Consider the following 21,391-nt stretch of genomic DNA (forward strand, 5'->3'; position numbering starts at 1 on the left):
TTAGATAATCTTAATAGTATAACTGATGACACAATGGAGCAGTCAACGATTTGAACCAAATTAGTCTTCAGGAGATGAGAAAAACTGCAGTTAGATAATCTTAATAGTATAACTATTACAAAGGACTCTGTCCAAAGAGAATTTGCTCACTTGTGGAACGGTTGAAAAAGAAAAGAAGAAAAGAAAAGAAACTAAACCCAAATTAGCAAGCGTGATCCTACATTAAGAAAACACCCTGAAAATAAATATGTAGAATACAACCTCACAGCCCAGGGCAGTAGCCATTCAAGTTAACCTTTAAGTATGTACAGTCGATCAAATCCAAGCACACAAAAACCTTAAATATATTTGATCAAACTGTAACAAAGCCTTGATTGGCCACTTTCAAACTCACTACAAGACCCTGAAAAGCCAGGAGGGAGGAGACCATTAGTAGCTGTGTTGCCATATCTGGTGTGATTGCTTAGTTGGTTGGCCCTGAGAACCATTAAGTGCCCCATCATTTGAGGTTTGTTGTTGATGTTCTTGTGAGACCCCTGCCTGAGAATGGTAGAAATTTGGGTACCCTAAAGATCCATAATGTTGGGAGGGTTGCTGTCCCTGTCGATATCCACTATGCTGTTGATTCTGTCCTTGGAAGCTGTAGTATGTGTTGCCTGGAAGTGCTGATACTGTTCTTGAACCACCGGGCCCATGGACCCACACGGGGGAACTCTCATTCTAGAAAAATATCAAAATACCAAACCAATCTGAGTATAAGATCAAAATGAATCACACCAAACGACAAACCCACGGGGTTGGCCTAGTGGCAAGCCAAGCCTTGGTAAGTTCCTTGGGAAGGGTAGGTCAAGTGTTAGAAACCCCACAAAGCAATGAATCAGGGTACGGTTGATTCTCGACTCAACCAGTTGCATGTACACAACCCCAAGGGGTTGGCCTAGTGGCAAGGCGAGCCTTGATAAGCTCCTTGGGAAGGGTAGGTCAAGTGTTCGAAACCCCACGAAGAAAAGAATACCTTGGGGCCACCATTTAGGGTCTGATTAACCCTCAACTCAACCAGTAGCATGTAGGACTTTCTATGGGGGCAGTGCTTGCAACCGTCGGATTAGTCTCACCCGAAGGGTGGGGAGATACCCACAATACGCACATAAAAGAAGAAAAAAAAAAAAACACAACAAACAACGAATAATGTGGAATTTTTTCAGGGTGAATAATACCTGCTGAAGAGGGACAAAATGACTATTGTCTTTGTATTGAGAGCTAATAACATCATCATAGCCGATGGTTGTGCTTGCAGGAGCAGAGGAGGGATTCAGCGGAAAGCCTCCGGGAATATTAGCTGAACTACCAAAGCTTCCATAGCCAGACGGAATAGCAGATTGAGGCAAACTACTCACAGGAACAGTATTTTTATATTGCGGGAGTGTATACTTGATGCCTGCGCTCTGTACTGCCGCAGGAGATTGATGGTATGTGCTATTACCCGCGTATGCTTGCTGGAAACCAGAGGGCATATATGTATAGCTTTGAGGCAGGAATGGATAGCTAATCATGTTAGCAAAATGTCCCAAAGGAAGAGTTGGCTGAGAGTAAGGGTGAACTGCTAGATGTTGAGGAAGTGTGGGTCCCGAGGTAATGCTGGTACCAGGCAGAGTCTGCGGAGCTAAATGAGGTGTAGAAAAAACACCAGGCTTCACAGTCTGCATGGTTTGTGCACAGAAATTATCAGAACACTCGCTCAATATGAAAAATCTATACAATAAAACACAATGGTGGGTCTCACTCTCTGTCTCAAGATTTATACCTCATAAATAAGGTATCGATAGAACAGGTTTTACATTTTTCTCTTCTTCCTCTTTCCAAAGTTACCCTTAACTTTATTCTCTTTCTTCTTCCCCCTCCCTCTCCAATATTACCCCTCCAACTTTATTGTCTTTTCTCTTCTCCCTCATTTTTAATAGGGAATTTAAAAGCACCCCACGAATTAATAAAGGCAACCCACACCATAGCCGAATTATTTTGTCTTATATGGGTTAAAAGTTTCGGAACGGACTGATTTTTGGTGAGGATGATCTCTACTACGAAGAGATAATCCTAACAAAAATTCAGCCCATTCCAAAACTTCTAAGCCCATCAAAACAAGTTCAAGAACCGTAAATCGTCCAATTTTTTTGTAAACCAGTTTTAATGGGGTTAGAAGTTTCGGAATGGACTGATTTTTTTGTGAGGATGATCTCCTTGTCATGGTGATCATCCTCATCAAAAATCAGCTCATTCAAAAACTTTTAACCCATATAAGACAGAAACTTTTTTTGTGTGGGTTGCCCTTATTAATTCATGGGGTGCTTTTATAATTACCCTTTTTAATAATACCTCTCCAACTTTATTATTTTTACCCATTTAACTCCAAAAAGATTTTAATAAGACCCCTCCAATTTCATTATTTTTTCCTCTTTTACCCCCTTAACACCAAGAGGATTTGAACCCACAATCCCAAAGTTGCACTGCAATATGTAAACTAATCAAGCTATGGGACCATGCCTAGCAAAATGCAAGGCTACTAACAATCTAGTGAGATTTATTGGATTCAAGTTTCATCTCCGGGACTCCAAATTCAAAACGCCATTAACAATAAGGAAGCTAGGTCAAATGATTCCAATAACCAACACGAGAGCTGATTTAATTTGTCACCACTTATTTTTAGCTATCAACTCGATCCATTAACAGTTTGAGCACCTTGGCTCACCAGCAGCATAAACTAAACGAGATACAACAGTTTGAGTGGGATACCTCTTGCATGGAAATGGTTGGTCCACTGATGGAAGACACACCAGCGCTGTATTTTGTGGGCATTGATTGTGTAGCGAGGAATGGTGAGTAAGGGTTATCAGACTCTCTCGGAGGTTGAACAGTTGATGCAAATAAATTGCCTTGTAAAGAATTTGTATATGCTTGCTGTACAACAATATGCACACACAGTCAGGTGAGTAGGTCTTGAGAACTCTGGTAGATGGAATATTAGAAGCCAATGAAATTATTAGGTAAAGAAATTGAAGTACAGCTATATGGTAAGTCAGGAATGATGGACACTATAATTCCAGTTCCTCCAAAGGACAATAATCATAAAACCAAGCATTAAAAATTGTCGGAACAGAGAGAAATCCTGAAGGAAAATAAGATTTGTTCTGAAGTACAACAAAAATGGTCGTTAGATACAAGCAATAATGAAACAGTCTAATTTCCTACGTTTGATTCAGTAGTTACTTGCTTTCTTAAAGAACTCATACCGAAAACTTGTTTTGTGCCTGCATATATTAAATATTTTGCCCCAGGTCGTATTTGAGATTTGTCTTGGTCAAAGGTGAAAATCCAAGAAAACCCCTTTAAATAAAATGAAAATTTCACGAAATAACAGAAAAATGAACCTCGACCATTTATAGTAAAAGATCATTTGACGGGGACATCAAATCTTAAAGAGTAGATTTTAGTTATTTTTTTAGATTTCTGTTTTAGGGCTTTATTTTCATGTTTTGGGGGGTTATTTTCATGTTTTATTGGCCCATGGTCTTAGTATAATATTTAGGGGCAGTTTGATAACTTTACAATGTGTTTAATTTACGTTTATTAGGGTTGAAAATTTAGGAGAGGAAAAGTTACGAAAATTAGGCATTTTAATTTTAATAGAACTCTTGATTGATTTTCTTTACATACAGATTGTATTAGGGTTTATTTATGGAGAATGAAAGGAATAAACAAGAAGTTTTTATTTTCTTTTGAATGTTGGTGCATTCAACATGGTTGATGCCCTGGAAATCATTGTGGTGATTCCAAGGTAAATATCATTTTTTTTAATCTTCTTCTTATCAACTATCTTTTTTTTTTATCTATGAGAAATCAAGAAACCATCAAGAACCCTTTAATCCTTTCTAGAACCAAGCCCATAAATTTCGTTTTCTTGATTTTTGTTTTTTTAAATCTTGAATTCTTGATTCATGATTTCTTGAAATCTAGGATTTTTGAATCTTGATTCTTGATTCTTGAAACCTACAAACTCCGTTTTGTTTTACCTTTTAATCCTACTCCACTTTCTTTAACTCATACTTCATTAATCTCCTAAACCAAATCTACCCTATTCTATTTTTCCTAGATCAAATTTCATTTTCTTATCTCTCCCTAGATCAAATTCCATTTTCTTCTCTCCTATTGTAACCCAATCCCTAACAAAATTTCCCTGACTCCTCTATTTTTCCAAAATCAAATCTCATTTTCTTGTTCTCCCCTCATCGGTCCTGCATCATCATTTTTTTTTACCTGTGTAAGCACCAACATGAATCGACGCACTAATAATAAATCAAGTTAGATTACACTAAAATATATAATAATGACTTGGAGCTTTGTGAAGTAAAGTCATCAGCTATGAATATGGGTTCAAAATTGGAATTGCAGATGGTAAGGCAGTTTCATCTACTCATATGACTGCAATCTAGAAAAAGGAATGCAAAGGAATTTGATGAATATGGAGGAAGCCAATTCCTTTTAGAGAGGAAGGTTCTCCTTGGGCCAGTTGTGTTGGACATAGCTCAAACTCACCCTAGGATGACAGTTGGGAAAAAATGTATACCGTGTGAGCATGACTGTAATATCAGTCATTTATTCACCACAACATTTGTCCCTTTTTATACCAAAAGGATAATTTTGTGGCAGTGTTCCCCACATCCTTTGTTGTTTTTGGAGCTTAGCTAATTGTGCTTACCCTATGGCTCGTTTTCTTTTATCTCTCATCTCTTTTTCCTTTAGAAAATGATTTCTCTATCCTAGCAAATTCTGTCTTAATATGATCCATTTTGTTAACAGCCCAAAAAATAGCCTCACACATCAATTTATCACCAATAATTTTACAACCACATGTGGAAAATGTCTTCTCTGTGTGCACACATATTACTCTATTTATAAGTACAGGGTGATAATATTGTCATTGTCAAAAAATTATATATAATTTCCTAAAAGCCTGCCTACAATTTAACCCTGGTCAAGACAGCAAGATGAGTACGACAAGTGTAAAATGACTGCAGAATTATCATCATTGGACATGAAATGGACCAAGAATCAGTTGCACTCAAATTAGTCTCCATGAGTTTATTTTGTGTGCCACATAGAAAGATAACAATCTACCATTATCAAGAAAAATATGTTTTTGAAAGGCTAAGAGGATTTTATCATTCAACCCTGGCCAAGAAGACTAGAAGATCAAAATAGAAAGCAGCTTCGGAAGTATTACCATTACACTTGAGAAAGGAGCAAGATTCTGCATCTGAGAATTTGTTTGGGCGTAAGAGAATGCAGCATTCGGTTGTGCATTACTTTCTAATGTATAACCACCAGGTACAGAAGTTGGAAAGGTATACTGATTTTCGTGTGTAGCCTCAGCAGTGTCGTGTTTCATGGCTTCTGGTTGTGAGGATGGAGACTCATAACTCCCAGCACCAGCACCTGATCTAGGAGCTATGTTCCCATCTAACGTGGATTGGAGCTGTGCATCTCCAAAGTACTCGGGATTTCTGCCAGGAAGAAATGCACAAAATATCATACAGTCTACAAGGAGGATAAAATAAGCATACAAGCGCATGGTTTCAAATCTTGGTTTGACATCTCGTCTCGTCCATGGACAAGACAGAGTTGTCTTGGATTTGATAAACCATTTGACTCAGTTTACAATTAATTATTTATTCATATATATTTGTGTGTGTGTTATGTATGAAAATAACTATAATTTTTTTTATAAAATAAAGTAAGATTATAAGATGTTTTATTATAAAATCACTAGAAGGTGGCATGTGCAAACGCACATTTATCTCAGGGTCTAATTTGTAATTTTAAAAACTAAGCAATGTGATTGAGGGACGTGCGATTGCAATTTTCTACATTTTTTACCAAAATGACCTCAATGATATTAAGTTTAAATGTTACGGAGGAGGAATTTTTGGAATCTAAATTTTGGTGTCGAACCTCTTTTTACTCTGCCTTCTCTCATTTTAGGGTCCCGTTCAGCACCAAACATTTTGGCCAACATTTTAGCCAACCATTTTTGTCCTACATGGGTTAGAAGTTTTAGAATGGGCTGATTTTTGGTGAGGATGATCTCCTCTTTTAGAATGGGCTGATTTTTGGTGAGGATGATCTCTACGGTGAGGAGATCATCCTCACCAAAAATCAGCCCATTCCAAAACTTCTAGCCCCATGTTTAGAAGTTGAAAAATCGTGGACCGTCCATTTTTTGTAAACCATTGTTGATGGGGTTAGAAGTTTTGGAATGGGCTGATTTTTGGTGATGATGATCTCCTCACCGTAGAGATCATCCTCACCAAAAATCAGCCCATTCCAAAGCTTCTAACCCATGTTTTGAAAAATGTTTTGTCAAAATATTTGGTGCTGAACAGTTCCCCTAATTTTAATAGTAAAGATATTTTACTTTGATAATAAAGGTCGAAATTCTATAAAAAAAAATTATTTTCATTAAAATATACAAAATTCTAGTTGACTTGGACAAGTTCTACTGATTCGGGATAGATCTTCAAAATAGTCCGAGTCAACTTTTTTATCTCATGAGATTCTGCAGGTGTGAAATGTCAGGTCTATCCGTCTCGTTCATGTACAATACCGGGATGACTTGGGTAAGTCATCTCGGTCTCTGAGGAGATTCAAAACCATGTACAAGTGACAAAAGAGGAGTGATACCTGGTGTCTGAGTGACCAACTGATGAAGCATCAGCTGTACTAGAGGCCTCCTCTAAGTTATTTTTCAGGGATTTAGATGCAAATGACCCAGGAAACGTAGTACCAATAGCAGATCCAAAACTACCAAAGCTCAAGTGCGAGCAGTCAGCAGTTGGGACTTGCAAGTGATTTGGAATTATTACAGCAGGATTATCCTGTGCATGTGGCACCCCTAGCTCCTCCTTTTGTAAACTTAGTTGCTGCAAGTTTGCAGCGGCTGATGATACGGCTATATTAACATCCTCAACCGAAGACATAGAGTAGTTCGGAATAGATAATTGCGAGCTACCACCAATTCCTGGAATGAAACAACTTAACGTTCAAGAAAAGACATGCATAACAACTATTAACTTCTTCGTTTAGGAAAAAAGGGCAAAATTTTCATAGATTTTCATTCCCTTGCAAAAAAAGAGTCAAGCTCAATGTTCAAGTTACATTAGAGATTAAAACGCATAAAATAGCAAGTCAATGGAAGGGCTCCGTGGGGACTTTAGAAGGAGAGGAATAAAAGGGTGTTCCAGGGGAAGGAAAGCTCTTCTCAAGACGTGATTTTGGACATCTTGGGCTTTCTGTATCTTTGGAGTTAAAAGTCGTATCGTGTTACCTGTTTAAGAAATGGGTCGGGTTTGGGTCTAAGATTTGTGGACAAAGAATGTAAATCTTTAGGAATTGGGACAGAGGCTCAAAGTGGATACCTTCAGAGGAAAAACTCACAAGCCACTAAAAGCAACATCATTCATAGGCACACAAGTAAGAAAGGGCAAAGTAAAAAAGGACAAGTGATAAGATAAAAATACTGCTTTATATAAATGAAAGATGTGCAACTAGCGGCACCTACATAAGAAAAGTTAAGGATAAATATGGTATGACAATAACCTTAAACAAAAAACTGATATCTAAAATGCCTCCCAAGTATCCTATATATGTAAAAGTGAACTTAGCATTTTCAAGCATTTCAATTCAAATATTACGAGAGAGAACTCTTCATTCTAATTGAAATACTTTGCACATTCTAAATGTTGAAACACATAATAAAAGAATAATGATGATGATGATGATGATACAGCAACAACAATAGAGATGGAGAAATATGGACTGAAGGACCACCTATAAATAAGGACCGCATGTGGCATTCAAAAACACAATTGGGTGCCACATGGTTATAGAGCATGACATTCCAAGAACATTAAAAAATAAATAAATAAATAAAGAATTTTCACTGTTGGATTCAATTTTAAATTTGAGAGTTCAGAAGTTGTCCAATTTCAAAGTCTTAGATCTGACCAAACAAATGTTTTTTATGATTTTTTTTTCAAACCTAATCTAAACCATAAATTATGGACAGCTGAGCGTTATTTGGACCAATGTGCCAATCCATGTGACCCAAATTAGGACTTCATTCCAGGCTCTACATGTCCTTCAGTCCATGCAACCTTTTCCCATAACAATAAGAATACACAACAAATCAAATAAATAAGGTTAATGTTCAATTAAAACGTGTAGATACCTTCCTGATACTCAAAAGCATGCCTGTGAGACTGGTAGGGATTCATATCATTGAAGGAATCATTATTAAAATGTGATACACCTCCAGAACTCTCCTCTTGTATCTGTTTACTAGATGCAGAAGCATATTCAATGCCGTCCGTATTAAGATTTTCAACAGTAACATTTCCCTCAGCTCCTTGGACCTCATCTGACCAAGAATTTAGATGCAGATTAGCTCTATCACCATAGGCTTTGGGAGAAGCAGATGACTCCAAGACAGATGACCCACTTGCAGATGACTGCTCAACCAAGGGCCATTCATCATGAGAGACATGCTGGCCTGCAGCAATGCCTGACCCATGGATTGTCTCCGAAACCTTGGAGGCAGGATCCTGAGATGGATCATGGTGAGATTCTGATGATATGGGTTCAGAAACATGGGTATATTTGACACTGGGGTGGGATGTGTTTGGTGCGACTGCACGCGTGGAGTAAGTAGTCTCAGTTGATATAATCGATGTGTTAGAAGCCTTGCCATGCGGTCTGCCCATCTTCACAATGTCTGCCATTGAAACTTGACCAGGGACACCCAGCCATGCATTCTGAAATCTTGGAGAAGGTTGTGACGAAGATGAGACAAAATCACCGCTGCCGGTGCCCAGTGTTTTATGTTCCAAAGTAACAGAATCGCTGCAACAGATGTTAAGAGAGTTTGTCAAGGACAACTCAACATATAGCACTCAAGACGTGGTGATCAAGAAGAGATGACGATGATGTTTTGAGCACTAACACATGCTAATGAACTCATGTCTTCAATAACGAAGTCATCCCCCTGTATGTTCATTCTGTTTCATGGGGAGTATGTTTTTTTTTACTAATGCGGACACACATTAGAAACATTAAAAAATGAAATAAATAAATAACAACAACTAAAGGAATGTGTCAGGTACATGCTGCTTCTTTTTTTGACATATAAAGAAATCTATTGACCTCAGGAAGTGGAGGTCCCAAGTTTAAGTCCTCCTCCCCCCTAGTGGCCCCACCCTGTGGGATTTATCCCAGTAAACCTGGAAAAGGAAGAGGTCAAGAGACTACCTTTATACAAGCAAAGTACCCGCGGAAACTATACTACGTAATACATATCCCATCCTATCTAAAAAGAACATGATCAAAGAATACAACCCTAAATTCTAGGAACACCTTAGCCCAATAAGACATGAGGCCTACGACATTGATTATGATCTCTTGCAGCATTTACTCCTTCCCTTCAAATATTCTGATGTGTCAGATACATGCTTATGACAAATACCACCGTCCACACTGATAAATTAACATAGAAAGAATGACTGCCAAAGTCCACCTACACAAGTAGTTAACAAAATCACTACATGAATGCAGCATGCACTAACATTCTCAGAAAGTACCTAGACTCCAACTTGACTCAACTTTGGAGGTTGCAAAGGACTCGGATGTCCAATTATAAAACTCAAACAAAAACTAAAAACTTGTTAGAAATTATACCAAATACACTAATCCCAGAACTGATTTGTTTTTTTTGCATTAGCGTTGAATAAGAGAGTTTTTTTTTTATAAGTGTTGTTGAATAAGAGAGTTAATTGAAGTAGCTTTCTTTTGCTATCAGAATTAAGGTATACAAAATCTTACTGGAGCAGAATACTATATCTAAAATAGAGTGACAAATATGGACTGCATTACTCTCTATCTGATTGAAAGAAATCTTTTTCGTGTAATGCTTGCCGACAATTTTCAGGTATCACCACCATCCCAATCGAAAATAACTAATAAACCACTTTTTGAACCATGTATATCCATCAGCCTTCCATCGAAAAGATGTACTTAGAAGTTAGAATATTTGTTCTTTATTTTTCCCATGTCTTCCCTGTCAAAATAGTCACCCATACTTTTGTTATCTGGAATTTTGATAGGTTATACAATAAAACTTGCAAGCATGATTAATAAAAACAGTACTCTGGCAACTCCAACAAAACCGTGGTGTGGCACAATGAAATCTTTTGAAATAAAAAGTGCAACTTTACCAATGTAAATAAGTGATCTTCTCCGTCCTCGACTTTGGACAAAACCATCTAGAAAAATCAACAATGAACTTTCTATCCCTACCTTCTCTTTGGCTGATTGACTATTTCTAATCATTGAAACTTCGGCATGTGTTACCTAGGGGAGCAACTTAATTCAGTTCAAACCGAGAACCGAACCAAACTGTGAGATTTGGATTGGTTTGGTTCGGTTTAGACTAAATTCGGTTCGGTTTCGGATATAATAAAAAAATCCGATGAATTCGGTTCGGTTCAGGTAAATATAAAAAACCGAACCAAACAGAAAATCGAATTAATTAATTTAAAATAAAATATTAAATATATATATTTGTTTTTTAATTTTTTTTATAAAAGAACATTCGTCATTCTCATCTCTCTCATCTCTGCGATCCACCGCCAACATCTACCAGTGCCATCGGCTCCTCTCTCTCTCTCTCTCTCACTCTCTCTCTCTCTCATCTCTCTCTCTCGTCTCTCGTCTCTCGTCTCTCGTCTCTACGATCCACCGCCAACGACTCTCTCTCTCTCTCTCTTCTCTGCGATCCGCCACCAACGGCTGCCAGTGCCACCGGCTCGTGTCTCTCTCGCTCTCTTCTCTCTCTCTGCAGCTGCATCCTGATTTGTGACTTGAGGCTGCGAACTGCGGCTGTGATCTCCAACTACGACCTGCGACAGGTACCTCCCCCCCCCCTCTCTCTCTCTCTCTCTCTCTCCACGACTATGATTTACGATCAAATCGTAAATCTCATGGAACCGAACCAAACCGAATTAAGATCGGTTTGGGTTGGTTCGGTTCTAGAACAATTCAGTTTGGTTCTGGTTCTTATATGGAACCGATCTTGGTCGGTTCAGTTTTGATTTTGCTCTAACCCGAACCAAGTTGCACCCCTAGTGTTACCTGCAAAGGATCTAATTTCAAAAAAAAAACCTCCTTGTTTTCGTCAATTTGCACTTGTTTTCTTCCTTTTGCACAGAAACATGGATAGAAACAGCATATCAAGAGTCATTTGTCATAGGTTGATTGATAATAGAACTAGATTAAAATTTTCCCTTTCAACTGGTTTTGTGTCTATTCTTTTGGAACTTCTAGAAGACTAATCAAGATCACAAATTGCTCCTTGTCCATCCATAGTTGTCACGGAAATGTGTAATATCATTCTATTGGAGTGGCTTCACAATAAGTGCAATCCAAACCTAAACAAATATGATACCACCAATTTCACTTTGGGATCAAAACTCATGGGGATCTTGGTTTTAGGAGAAGCTTTAATTATAAAAAGATTCAAGAGGTAGCTAAACCGACATGTTCATCCACAGTTGTCTCGGAAACATGTAATATCATTCTTTTTTTTTTTTTTTTGATAAGTATAAATATTTTATTAGAGAAGAAAGAAAAACAACATGAGGCTGAGATAGCCCCTAATAAACCCTAAACAAGACAAAAACAAGCAAACCACAAAAAGAAAGAAAGAAAGAAAAGCACACCCAGAGAGAGAGAGAGAGAGAGAGAGAGGGGGGGGGGGGGGGCTATGAGTCACAAATGGAATCTCAATCGAAAACAAAATCCTAGAAGCACACTCTCGCAAAGTCTCTACTCATCTTTGACCAAAAGAACAGTAATCCCAAAATCTCTAGAACCACCGAATGAGACAAGTTTTCCTTACTCTAGAACACCCTGTTGTTGTACTCTTTCTACAAACCCCAAGCAATGACAGAAGGAAGGATAGCCCCAAAGTACTGAGAAAGAAGATATTGAAACTCTGCCCTTCCAAAAGCACAAGAAAAGATTGTGGGAAAACCCAATCCACTTGGAATCGAGATAAGAAAAACATCCAAATAGCCCGGGAAAAGGAGCAATGGATAAGAATGTGGTTGTCGGACTCCCCATCTCTTGAACATAGGAAGTAAAACTTTGGGGTAATCCACTCCCAAGAGATCAAATTATTCAAAATGAGGATTCTACCCAAAGAAGCAAGCCATAAAAAGAAAGAAACTTTCTAAGGAACAAGAGCGGACCAAATGATAGCCGTTGAGAAAGATACCTCACTCGGCGGAAGCAAGCAATTGTAAATAGATTTAACAGAAAACTTCTTATCCTTGGCCTTGAACCATTCCCTCTTGTCTTGCTCGTTCTCTCTGAATTGTAACAGATTAAGAAGATCTAGAATAGATGTCAACTCAGTTAACTCCCAGTCATTGAAATTCCTCCAGAATCCTAAATCCCAAGAATTTGTGTTCCCATCCCGGATTAGACAAAGCCTCACTAAGCCATTCTTTATCAAGGAACAAGCGTACAAGACAGGAAATTGAGTAGACAGAGATGAATTACCGTACCAAATATCCTCCTAAAATCTTACATTGTCCCCCAACCCTACTTTTAATCGAATCTTCCTATCAAATTGGACAATACCCTACAGAATGCCTGTCTACACACTGCACCCGAAGGTCCCTCAAACCTCACCGCTATACCAAACAAACCTCTTCTCCCCATATTTGACCTAAACCACCCTCCACAAACTGTCTATTTCTTCTCCAAATCTCCAAAGTCAATTACCTAGGAGAGGTTTATTAGTTAGTCTTAACCTTCTAATCTCCAAACCTCCATTCTTCTTTGGAGTACAAACCAACTTCTAATTTACCAAATGAAATTTTCTACCACCATTAGTCATTCCACATAAAATTCTTCAAGAGACTTTCAATCTTGACCTCCACATATTTAGGCATCGAGAACAGGGAAAGGAAATAGATTGGAATACTAGATCGTCCTCGTCGAGCGCCACCATCGTTGCCCCTACTACAACCTCTAATTTAAAATTTATTAGGGTACACAAAGGAATGAGATATGGTTAACGATAGTACACATAAGTAGAATGAAAGGAAGCTTTTGGGGCCTTTATCGAAGGTAAGACTTTCTAATGAAGTTTCATGTTATGTTTGGTAACGTTTTTCCAAGAAGTTGTTCTTGTCAAAATGTTTTTAATAGAATGATGTACGGGTCCATAATTGTTTATGGGGACTTTTACCAAAATGGATCCTTAGAATTGGAATGTAACTAGAAACTACTACTTAGTCTCAATCTTCTTGAAACATGATTGAAATAAGAAACTCAAGAACTCTAACTTGCTTCCTATAAAAAAAAATAGAACTATAACTCACTCAAAATTGTTTCAAATACATTAATCATGTCATGAACTCATAACACATCCATAATTTGGCCATAACTTGCTCAATTTATGTTGTAATGGGATTTTAGTCTAGTTAGGAAACTAATGGAATAAACTTACTCCCGACGCCTAAACTAGATAATCCAACCACTTTTTGGCCCAGAAAATATAGCCCAAAAAGAAATAATAAAATTTGACTGTATTATTTTCCATCACACTTGCACCAATTAACTCACCCCTTCCCCCTCAAGAGATGGTTTGCATGCCAGAGATTGCTTCGAAGTATCAAAGAATGCATCTTAAAATTAAGACATAGGGAATGGTAATTAAATAAGATGATCATTGTGTCATCAGCAACTTGAAGATAGGAAAGGAAGAGACGATCATCAGGCTCCAAGAAGCCTTTTACTAGATTTCCATTATTTGTCATTGTATCAATCTATATCTGTGACCATTCTCACCAATCTCTCCCTGCGTTTGCACTATTGATCTAAAATAATACAAATGGGCATTATCCAGGTCTTTCTTATCCACCAATCTTACCCATGGGTCTAATCGTACCATCTCAAGTAATCTCGGTCGAGATGTTTTATTTCAGTATCTGAGATTATACATAAATGTATTTATCCATGTAGAAAGAATCTTATTATGAGGCATATAATGCTTCAGAACTTTGCTTTATAGTATATCTATAACACATGAAAGATAACCAACAAATTTGTTGCTTGATCAACCATGTAAAAAGTATTAACTATATCAAAACATATTGTTTTTTGGGCTTAGACCCATAGCTCAGTTGGTTTGACAAATTGCAAAGCAACCTTGAGGTCATGGGTTCAAGTCCAGCTTACTCAACTAAGAAAGGTATTGTTTTTTCCTATTGTTGTGTTCCATCTCAGACGATACTGAAGACATCGCAATCCTTTAGGTTACATAGACAACAAGATAAACCTTGACATTAAATCTTAACTAACTCATCTTTACATGAATCCTCACTAAACTTATATTCCATAAACCTTGTCTTGGTACAACTTCTTTTAAAGCCCTTGGACTCCCCATGCATCCCACCCCACCCCACCCCACCCCACCCCACCCCAACCCTGGAAACCAGCACTACATCTTTGCCTAGATCTTCATCAAATCATCAAATAGTTCAAGTCAGAAGTGTTTAAAGATTAAATTGTAATACAATATCCTGCAAAGACACACAAGATGAATCATATAAAGTTGTAATAAGACTAACCTTAAAGGTGTAGGCCATTGATTAATATTATTTCCTGGCATACCAGTTGCTGAAGTTGAAGAACTTGGAAAAGCAGTCGCCCCACTTTCTTTCTTGTATGCCGGTTTACCACGCGCAACTCCAGACTCTAAACATATGCAGCAATTAAAATACTGGTGATTAGAGAAGTGTACAACCAAAATTCTACCCTATATAGATGATGTGATAGGGTGTCCCCACCCCCTTTGGAAATGGGACTAATCCCTGTGGATAAGCCCTGCCACCATATACAGACGCATCAGGTGGGGAGACTCGACCTCATGACCCTAGGAAGCACACTCCAAGTTGTTGAACCAATACACTCGGACTCGGGCTCTATATCTTCTCCCAACTGCCATTTTACAGAGGCAGAGCCCTCCAAAAGCACTCTAATGCACTTGGGCTGGGGATCTCCACTTTGAAATATTTTGGGGAGAGAGAAAGTGGGAGAGGCAAAAAAAGAGACTCTCTCTCTCTCTCTCTCACACACACACACACACCTGTTGGTGGTAAAAAACGATGGTAGTTGTGAAACATTTTACTGTAGCTGAATTTGTAGAGTCGTTTCGGCTAGTACGGTTTGAGTGAAACCCTTGAATAAACAAAATGACTCTCCACAATAAAATGCCTAGCAGATATGCTTATTTGCAATGGAGTTGCTCTTAGCGAGCAAACACCTTTGTCCTATATGGGTTAGAAGTTTCAGAATGGGCTGATTTTTTTGTGAGGATGATCTTCTCAAGAGCAAACACCTTTGTCCTATATGGGTTAGAAGTTTCGGAATGGGCTGGTTTTTTGTGAAGATGGTCTTTATGGTGAGAAGATCATCCTCACAAAAAAATCAGCCCAATCTGAAACTTCTATCCCAACAAAAGTCGTTTAGAAATGTGGACCATCGATTTTTTAACGTTAATTTGTAAACCACTTTTGATGGGGTTAGAAGTTTTGGATTGGGCTGGTTTTTTGTGAGAATGATCTACTCACCATAGAGATCATCCTCACAAAAAAATCAGCCCAATCCAAAACTTTTAAGCCATATGGGACAAATTTTAACTCCCAATGTTGGCTGCCGAACGCTACCCATATATACATATAGGAAAAGAAAGGGAGACTTCTAGCAACTGCATGAGTCACGCACATACCAGTAGAGCTGAATTGAGTGGATCCATTACGTCCAACATAACGGTCTGCACCGCCCCAACCTCCACGATTTGTAGTGTTGTTGACGCCTCGTGGTCGGGATTCTGATGTCTCCTTGAGCTAAAGCATTGAGAGGAAAATGAACAAGAATTTACAAAGGGCATCCCAACTAGCATGATGATTACATGTTTGCATGAGTTCAAAACTCAGTTGAGTTCAGAAAAACATTAGAATATTATGCAAATTCCTCAACAACATAAAATAAAATAAAATAAAAAATTTGAGCTCATTTATTATATCTTCTATTGATTAAAACCGATTCCTAAGTGTATGTTAATAAGGAAATCATGAAGTCACTTCACTTCAACAATGTACTGAAAGATTTGAAAATCACTAATACTTTCCACATATAACTACATCTCAAAGACGAACTAGCAAGCAATGACAATTTTTTTTTTCTGATGGGTAAGTTGGACTTGGACCCACAACCTCAAAGTTGCTTTGCAACGTGTCAAACCAACTGAGTTATGGGTTTAGCCCAGCAAGCAATGACAATTAAACATATGATGTCAAAACAATGAGAAAGTGATAAGACAACCGACCAGTTTATACAATATATAGAATTATACATATTTCCCACATGCACGCACCTCTTTTTTCTTTTCTTTTCTGCTCTTCACCTCATGGAAAGTATCTACACCATTGACAGGAATCAAATTAGAAAATTGTTTGACGAATAATTAAATATGGAATCAATAACAGTCTTGACACATCATGCATCTGTCAAAGAAAGTTTATAATTAATTGTGAAATTCTGGAGAAAGATAGCTGCAAAATGTAATACAAATGTAGGTAAAAAAAACATATTCACGGAGAAAGAAGATAAAAGGTTAATCTGAGAAATTCTTAGAACAACAAAACAAAACTCTAATAGGCAGCATTCAGCCATTGAAATGGTTGAAAATCAAATAAGAAGAACGCATGTTGGAACGTGGTTCAAATTTTTTTTATCGGTAGTCATGGTTCTATTTGATTGGACCGATTTGTGATTCCATCCCCTTCTTAAATTCCTGTTGGAACCATTCAATTAATTAGATACTGATCCCTAAGAGACTCCTTGGTCAGGCCGAAGAACATCCAATTTACTTGACTTAATGAGGTCGCCTGTTTCAGGAATGATTGTCCTAAAAAGTGGGCAGGGAAACATAGGCCCAACAAGCGAGGCCCATTGATTGCCAATAAATAGGACTTGTCATCTCATTTTCATAAATCGCAAATTAGGGGTGTGATAAAGAGTGATTTTGCTATGATTTTTACATCCAAGCAGTAAAGGATATTCATGAAATTATAGTCACCTTCTCTACGACCTCTACCTAAGAATTCCCATTCCTTAGTAGACAATAAGGAAAAGATGTTAAACATTCTTCTTCCCTATGGCATTTACACACAATTCATAGTATAGACTCCCATTGTGTTTACACACTATGGCGTATTTTTGGTTGCAGCTAAAAGTCTATTATGAATAGAATTAGGGTAAAGAAGAGGTATTGTCATTTTTGGTTTGGAAGAGCTTACAAGGAGTGGACTGCATGTCCTCCTTCAAAGTACAAACAAAAGAAAGGAAAACCACGGCCCAGACTAAACCTCAATGTTACACACCCAATCCCACTTGATAATGAATTCTTTGTCTAACAAGTTAGATCAAGGGAAGTGTACCTCAAAAAGCATTTAAAATGTTGAAGTGCTTTATGCAAAACCAATGAACACAAACATAGCTAATATATAGCTTTTGTACACTCTGTGGTGATTAAATTATTGTCACTATTGTGTATTAGATAGGTAACAAAGCAACCTGGAACTTTTCTAAGGATTACCCCTTGTTATTCAACTCAATATTAAGATTAGACTGATTAACGTGCAATAATAGAAAGATGGACAAGAACCTAATAATAGGATAACAAGTGTGATTATATCCCCCAAAAAACCAATAATTTTTTTCCAGGAAATGTCCCTTGTTTCTGGATTAAAGAAATATCAAATGCTGTTTTGACCTAAAAAAGAAACAACTAGGACACACTCTTCTGCCGAGGGAACGCAATATAAAGACTCGAATTCCTTCACGAGTATAATCAGTAACCAAAACATAAAACAAAAGAGTAAGCTTCTGACTCTCCAAGAAACAGAGCACACTGAAATGGAAGGGCAGTTAGCATCTATCACCATCAAAGGTGAAACAAACATATCTTGCACCGAAAACAGACTTAGATTGAATTGTTTCTTAATCAATCAAGCTTCTGACTTGTCAAGAAACAAAAGCAAACTAATACTGAAAAAAGAATATATTACACCAGTCCCAGAGTTTGATTCAAAGCAAAAGAAAAATAAAATATAAACACTCACAATAAAATAAAAAGGTGACAAAATCATATCTTGCACCAAACCCAGAATTAAAACGGAATAATAGAAACAAGGAAATTTAAAATCTTAATCACACCAGTCAAAAAAAAAAAGGAAATTTCCTCCTTGTGGTTCACAGCAAAACAATTACAGAGATCCAATGTATCAGCTCGGCATATGCAAATGCTCTACCAAGAGCAAAGATGGTATTTTTCATTTATTTATTTTTGAAATTAAAAAGAAAACTGTCCTAACAAACACAACTACAGTTCTCTTTAAAAGATCAACAAGAACAAAAAAAAAAATCAAAACTTGCACACATATTTCAACCAAATGCACAAAAGGGTTTCTCTATTTCAACCCAGAAAATAAAAATAAAAGAAACATAAATCACAACCATCACAACACAAGGACATATAATAATGGAGAAGAAAAAAAATAAAAACCCTAACTTTTGATGGTCACAAAATCCAAAACAAGATTTTGCCCAAAAATCAAGAATAGATTTCTTTTCACACAGATCAGCAAAACCGAAACAAAAAATGATATAAAAATCTGAAAAGATGAGTGATTTCTGCGAAATTAAAACCTTGGGAGAGTAGCCTCTGAACGGCGTCGTTAGGATCCATATTGCACTCTTTAAGCATGGCGTAGATCTCATGTTCAGGACAGTTTACAATCTCTTTCAAGCTCTGAACAATCTTTCTCGATGTGGCTGGGATCGATGGAACCCCATTGTTGTTCCCCTTCCCCCTACCACCATTACTGCTACTGCTTCCTACTCCGCTGCTCATACTCTCTCTCTCTCTCTCTCTCACACACACACACACGCAGAGTCTCGGATCGAACACAACCCTTATCTTGTCAATCTCCTTCTCGGCTCACTCTCAGTTCTTCGATAGACTTCGCCGTTATCTGAGGAAGTTATCTCTCTCTCTCTCTCTCTCTCTCTCTTTTCTTTTGTGACAGTTTTAGTTTCTTTTCTTTAATTTTTTTCTCTTTTTCATTTATATATTTATAATAAATAAAGCAGTTTTTAGTAAAGATCAATTAGGATATAGGAGATATCTTTTGGGCCTTTTTTTAAGACCTAGCCCCCATGAATGGTTAAATTAGGGCAACTACCCTTTTCTAAATGACCAGAATAACCTTATTTTAGTTATAAAAAATTAAGTGCCATTATAAGTTGTGTAATAGAATCTATCCATCTATCTGTCTAAAAAGGGTAATTTGGTATTAGAGATACCCGTGTTTTCAAAATGATGATATGCCCCCTTGACTTAGGTCTTTTTCTCTGATACTTACATAAATTATCAAAATACCCCTCTTCAACCTCTTGCCAAAATCCCTTATATATCATCTTCAAATTTGTGGGTCATAAATAAGCCTTTGGTTTATCTCCGAAAATCCAACATCTTCTAGCTCCAATCCATCGTTTTCAACCTCGCCTTGACCTCTTAGAAAAACTCTTTGATTTTTCTATCCAAAATTGATCATTGTCTTCTTTTTTTTCTTCAAAAATCCTATCTTGTTCTAGAGGTTTGTAAGTTGAAAATGATGGAATTTTCAAATTGAAGATAAGAGTAAAAGATTTTATCCAACGGTTGAAGATAACTAATTTTGGATAATCTGATCATTTTAACAGAATCCATAATAATTTTCAAACACAAAACTCTATAAGAAATACTTCTCATATCCTGCATTCAAATGTACAACACGTATCTAGTTACTTCATATAGTACTTCAAAAAATATTTTTGGGAGTACTTATGTTTTAAGTACTTCTGGCTCTTGTATCCACACGAACCCTTGATTTTCTACCCAAAGCAAGTCATCGTCTTCTTCCTATACCAAAAATCTATATCTCGTTCTTGAGGTGTTTAAGTTGAAGTAAGTATGTTTAAGAGGAATGAGGTAAAATCTTTAGGTTGAAGATGTGATTAAAAGATTTTACCCAAGAGGTTTAAGACGACTAATCTTAAGAAAATGTGCTTGCACTTCTCAAAAATCTCATATATTAAGATTTGAAGATGGAAAAAGATAAACTCTTACGTTGTGTTTGGATTGAGAGAAATTAAGAGAAGAGAAGAAAAAACAAATGAGTTTCTCTGGAGATGAGAGAAAGGAATTGGAGAGAAAAGGAGAGGAAAAAAGGTGAGTTTCTCTCCAAAAGTGGGGAAAAGAGGAGTGAAATGGAAAGAAACCATTTTAAAATATTTTATAATTCTAACTCTGCTCCTATATCTCTTTTAAGATATTTTAAAATTCTAAAGTTGTCCCAAATTCTCTCCTTTCAATTCAAACATGGTGGAGAGAAATTGAGTTTCTCTTCTCTTCTCTTCTCTTCTCTTCTCTTCTCATCTCTTAATGAGTTTCTCTTCTCACCAATGGTAAGAAATTTATAATTGAAGATGATTAGTTTTTGGGAGGGAAAAAAGAGGTTTTTTGTTATAGGTTGAAGACAAGGACTTTTAGATAAGTTATTTTTCTCTCTTATAGAAGAAGTGGGTGGATAGGGGCACGTGATTAATTTTAAAACACAGGGACGTGTCTCTAATATTGACCAAAACGTAGAGGGGTGCATCTAAGTCATCCCTCAAAAAAAAAAAACATCATCAACATTGAAGGCATCTTGAAAATTGATCAAAATTAAATGTTACTTAATTTATCTTCTTTATCTCATTCCCCATGTCTCCCCATTTTTCTTCCTCTTTCGATTGGATATTTCTCTCCTTCGATCATTTTCAAGTCCCATCCCATTTCTTTTATCTTTCTCATATGTATTAATTTATAGAACTCTTTCCCCTCATTTTAAATGATGTTAGTTCAAATTGATCTTTAAACTCTTTCAAAGTCTGAAATGAATGGAAGTAAAAGCATTAAGGTGAGTTCTTGAGCTTCTATTTACATGCATATACTCCATTTTCTTGTCCAAAAATGGGACAAAACGATATAGTGTTTTTCATAGTGTAGGGAAGCACTAATTCTCTTACTTACACGAGGCGATAATATATATAATACTTTTTATTTTGAAGTACAAATGCATTGCATGTGCAAATCATGTCTCAGCCCATCAACATCAGCCTTGTGCAA

At 37.0% G+C, this 21,391-nt stretch overlaps 1 protein-coding gene across 1 annotated transcript; it reads right to left on the minus strand.

Moving 5' to 3' along the window:
• Positions 1-75: 75 nt before the first annotated feature.
• LOC147411068 (uncharacterized) lies at positions 76-19,272 on the minus strand. Its single transcript, XM_086444237.1, has 10 exons — positions 18,889-19,272; positions 16,553-16,596; positions 15,905-16,022; positions 14,745-14,871; positions 8,282-8,952; positions 6,736-7,072; positions 5,279-5,558; positions 2,791-2,955; positions 1,218-1,700; positions 76-720 (listed from the first exon to the last, which is right to left on the minus strand). Exons 1-10 carry the CDS (start codon positions 19,091-19,093, stop codon positions 430-432), a joined length of 2,721 nt encoding a protein of 906 aa, XP_086300363.1. The 5' UTR covers positions 19,094-19,272; the 3' UTR covers positions 76-429.
• Positions 19,273-21,391: the final 2,119 nt, after the last annotated feature.

This window comes from Akebia trifoliata, chromosome 1 (genome assembly GCF_017979445.1).
Source record: "Akebia trifoliata isolate Shusen 1 chromosome 1, ASM1797944v1, whole genome shotgun sequence".
Lineage (NCBI taxonomy): Eukaryota > Viridiplantae > Streptophyta > Magnoliopsida > Ranunculales > Lardizabalaceae > Akebia > Akebia trifoliata.

Coding starts and splice junctions, on each gene's coding strand:
- LOC147411068 (XM_086444237.1), bottom strand. CDS start 19,093: ATGAGCAGCGGAGTAGGAAGCAGTAGCAGTAATGGTGGTAGGGGGAAG. Junction 7,073..8,281: donor TGCTTTTGAGTATCAGGAAG/GTATCTACACGT, acceptor GTTTCATTCCAG/GAATTGGTGGTAGCTCGCAA. Junction 1,701..2,790: donor CAACCATTTCCATGCAAGAG/GTATCCCACTCA, acceptor CAAACCATGCAG/ACTGTGAAGCCTGGTGTTTT.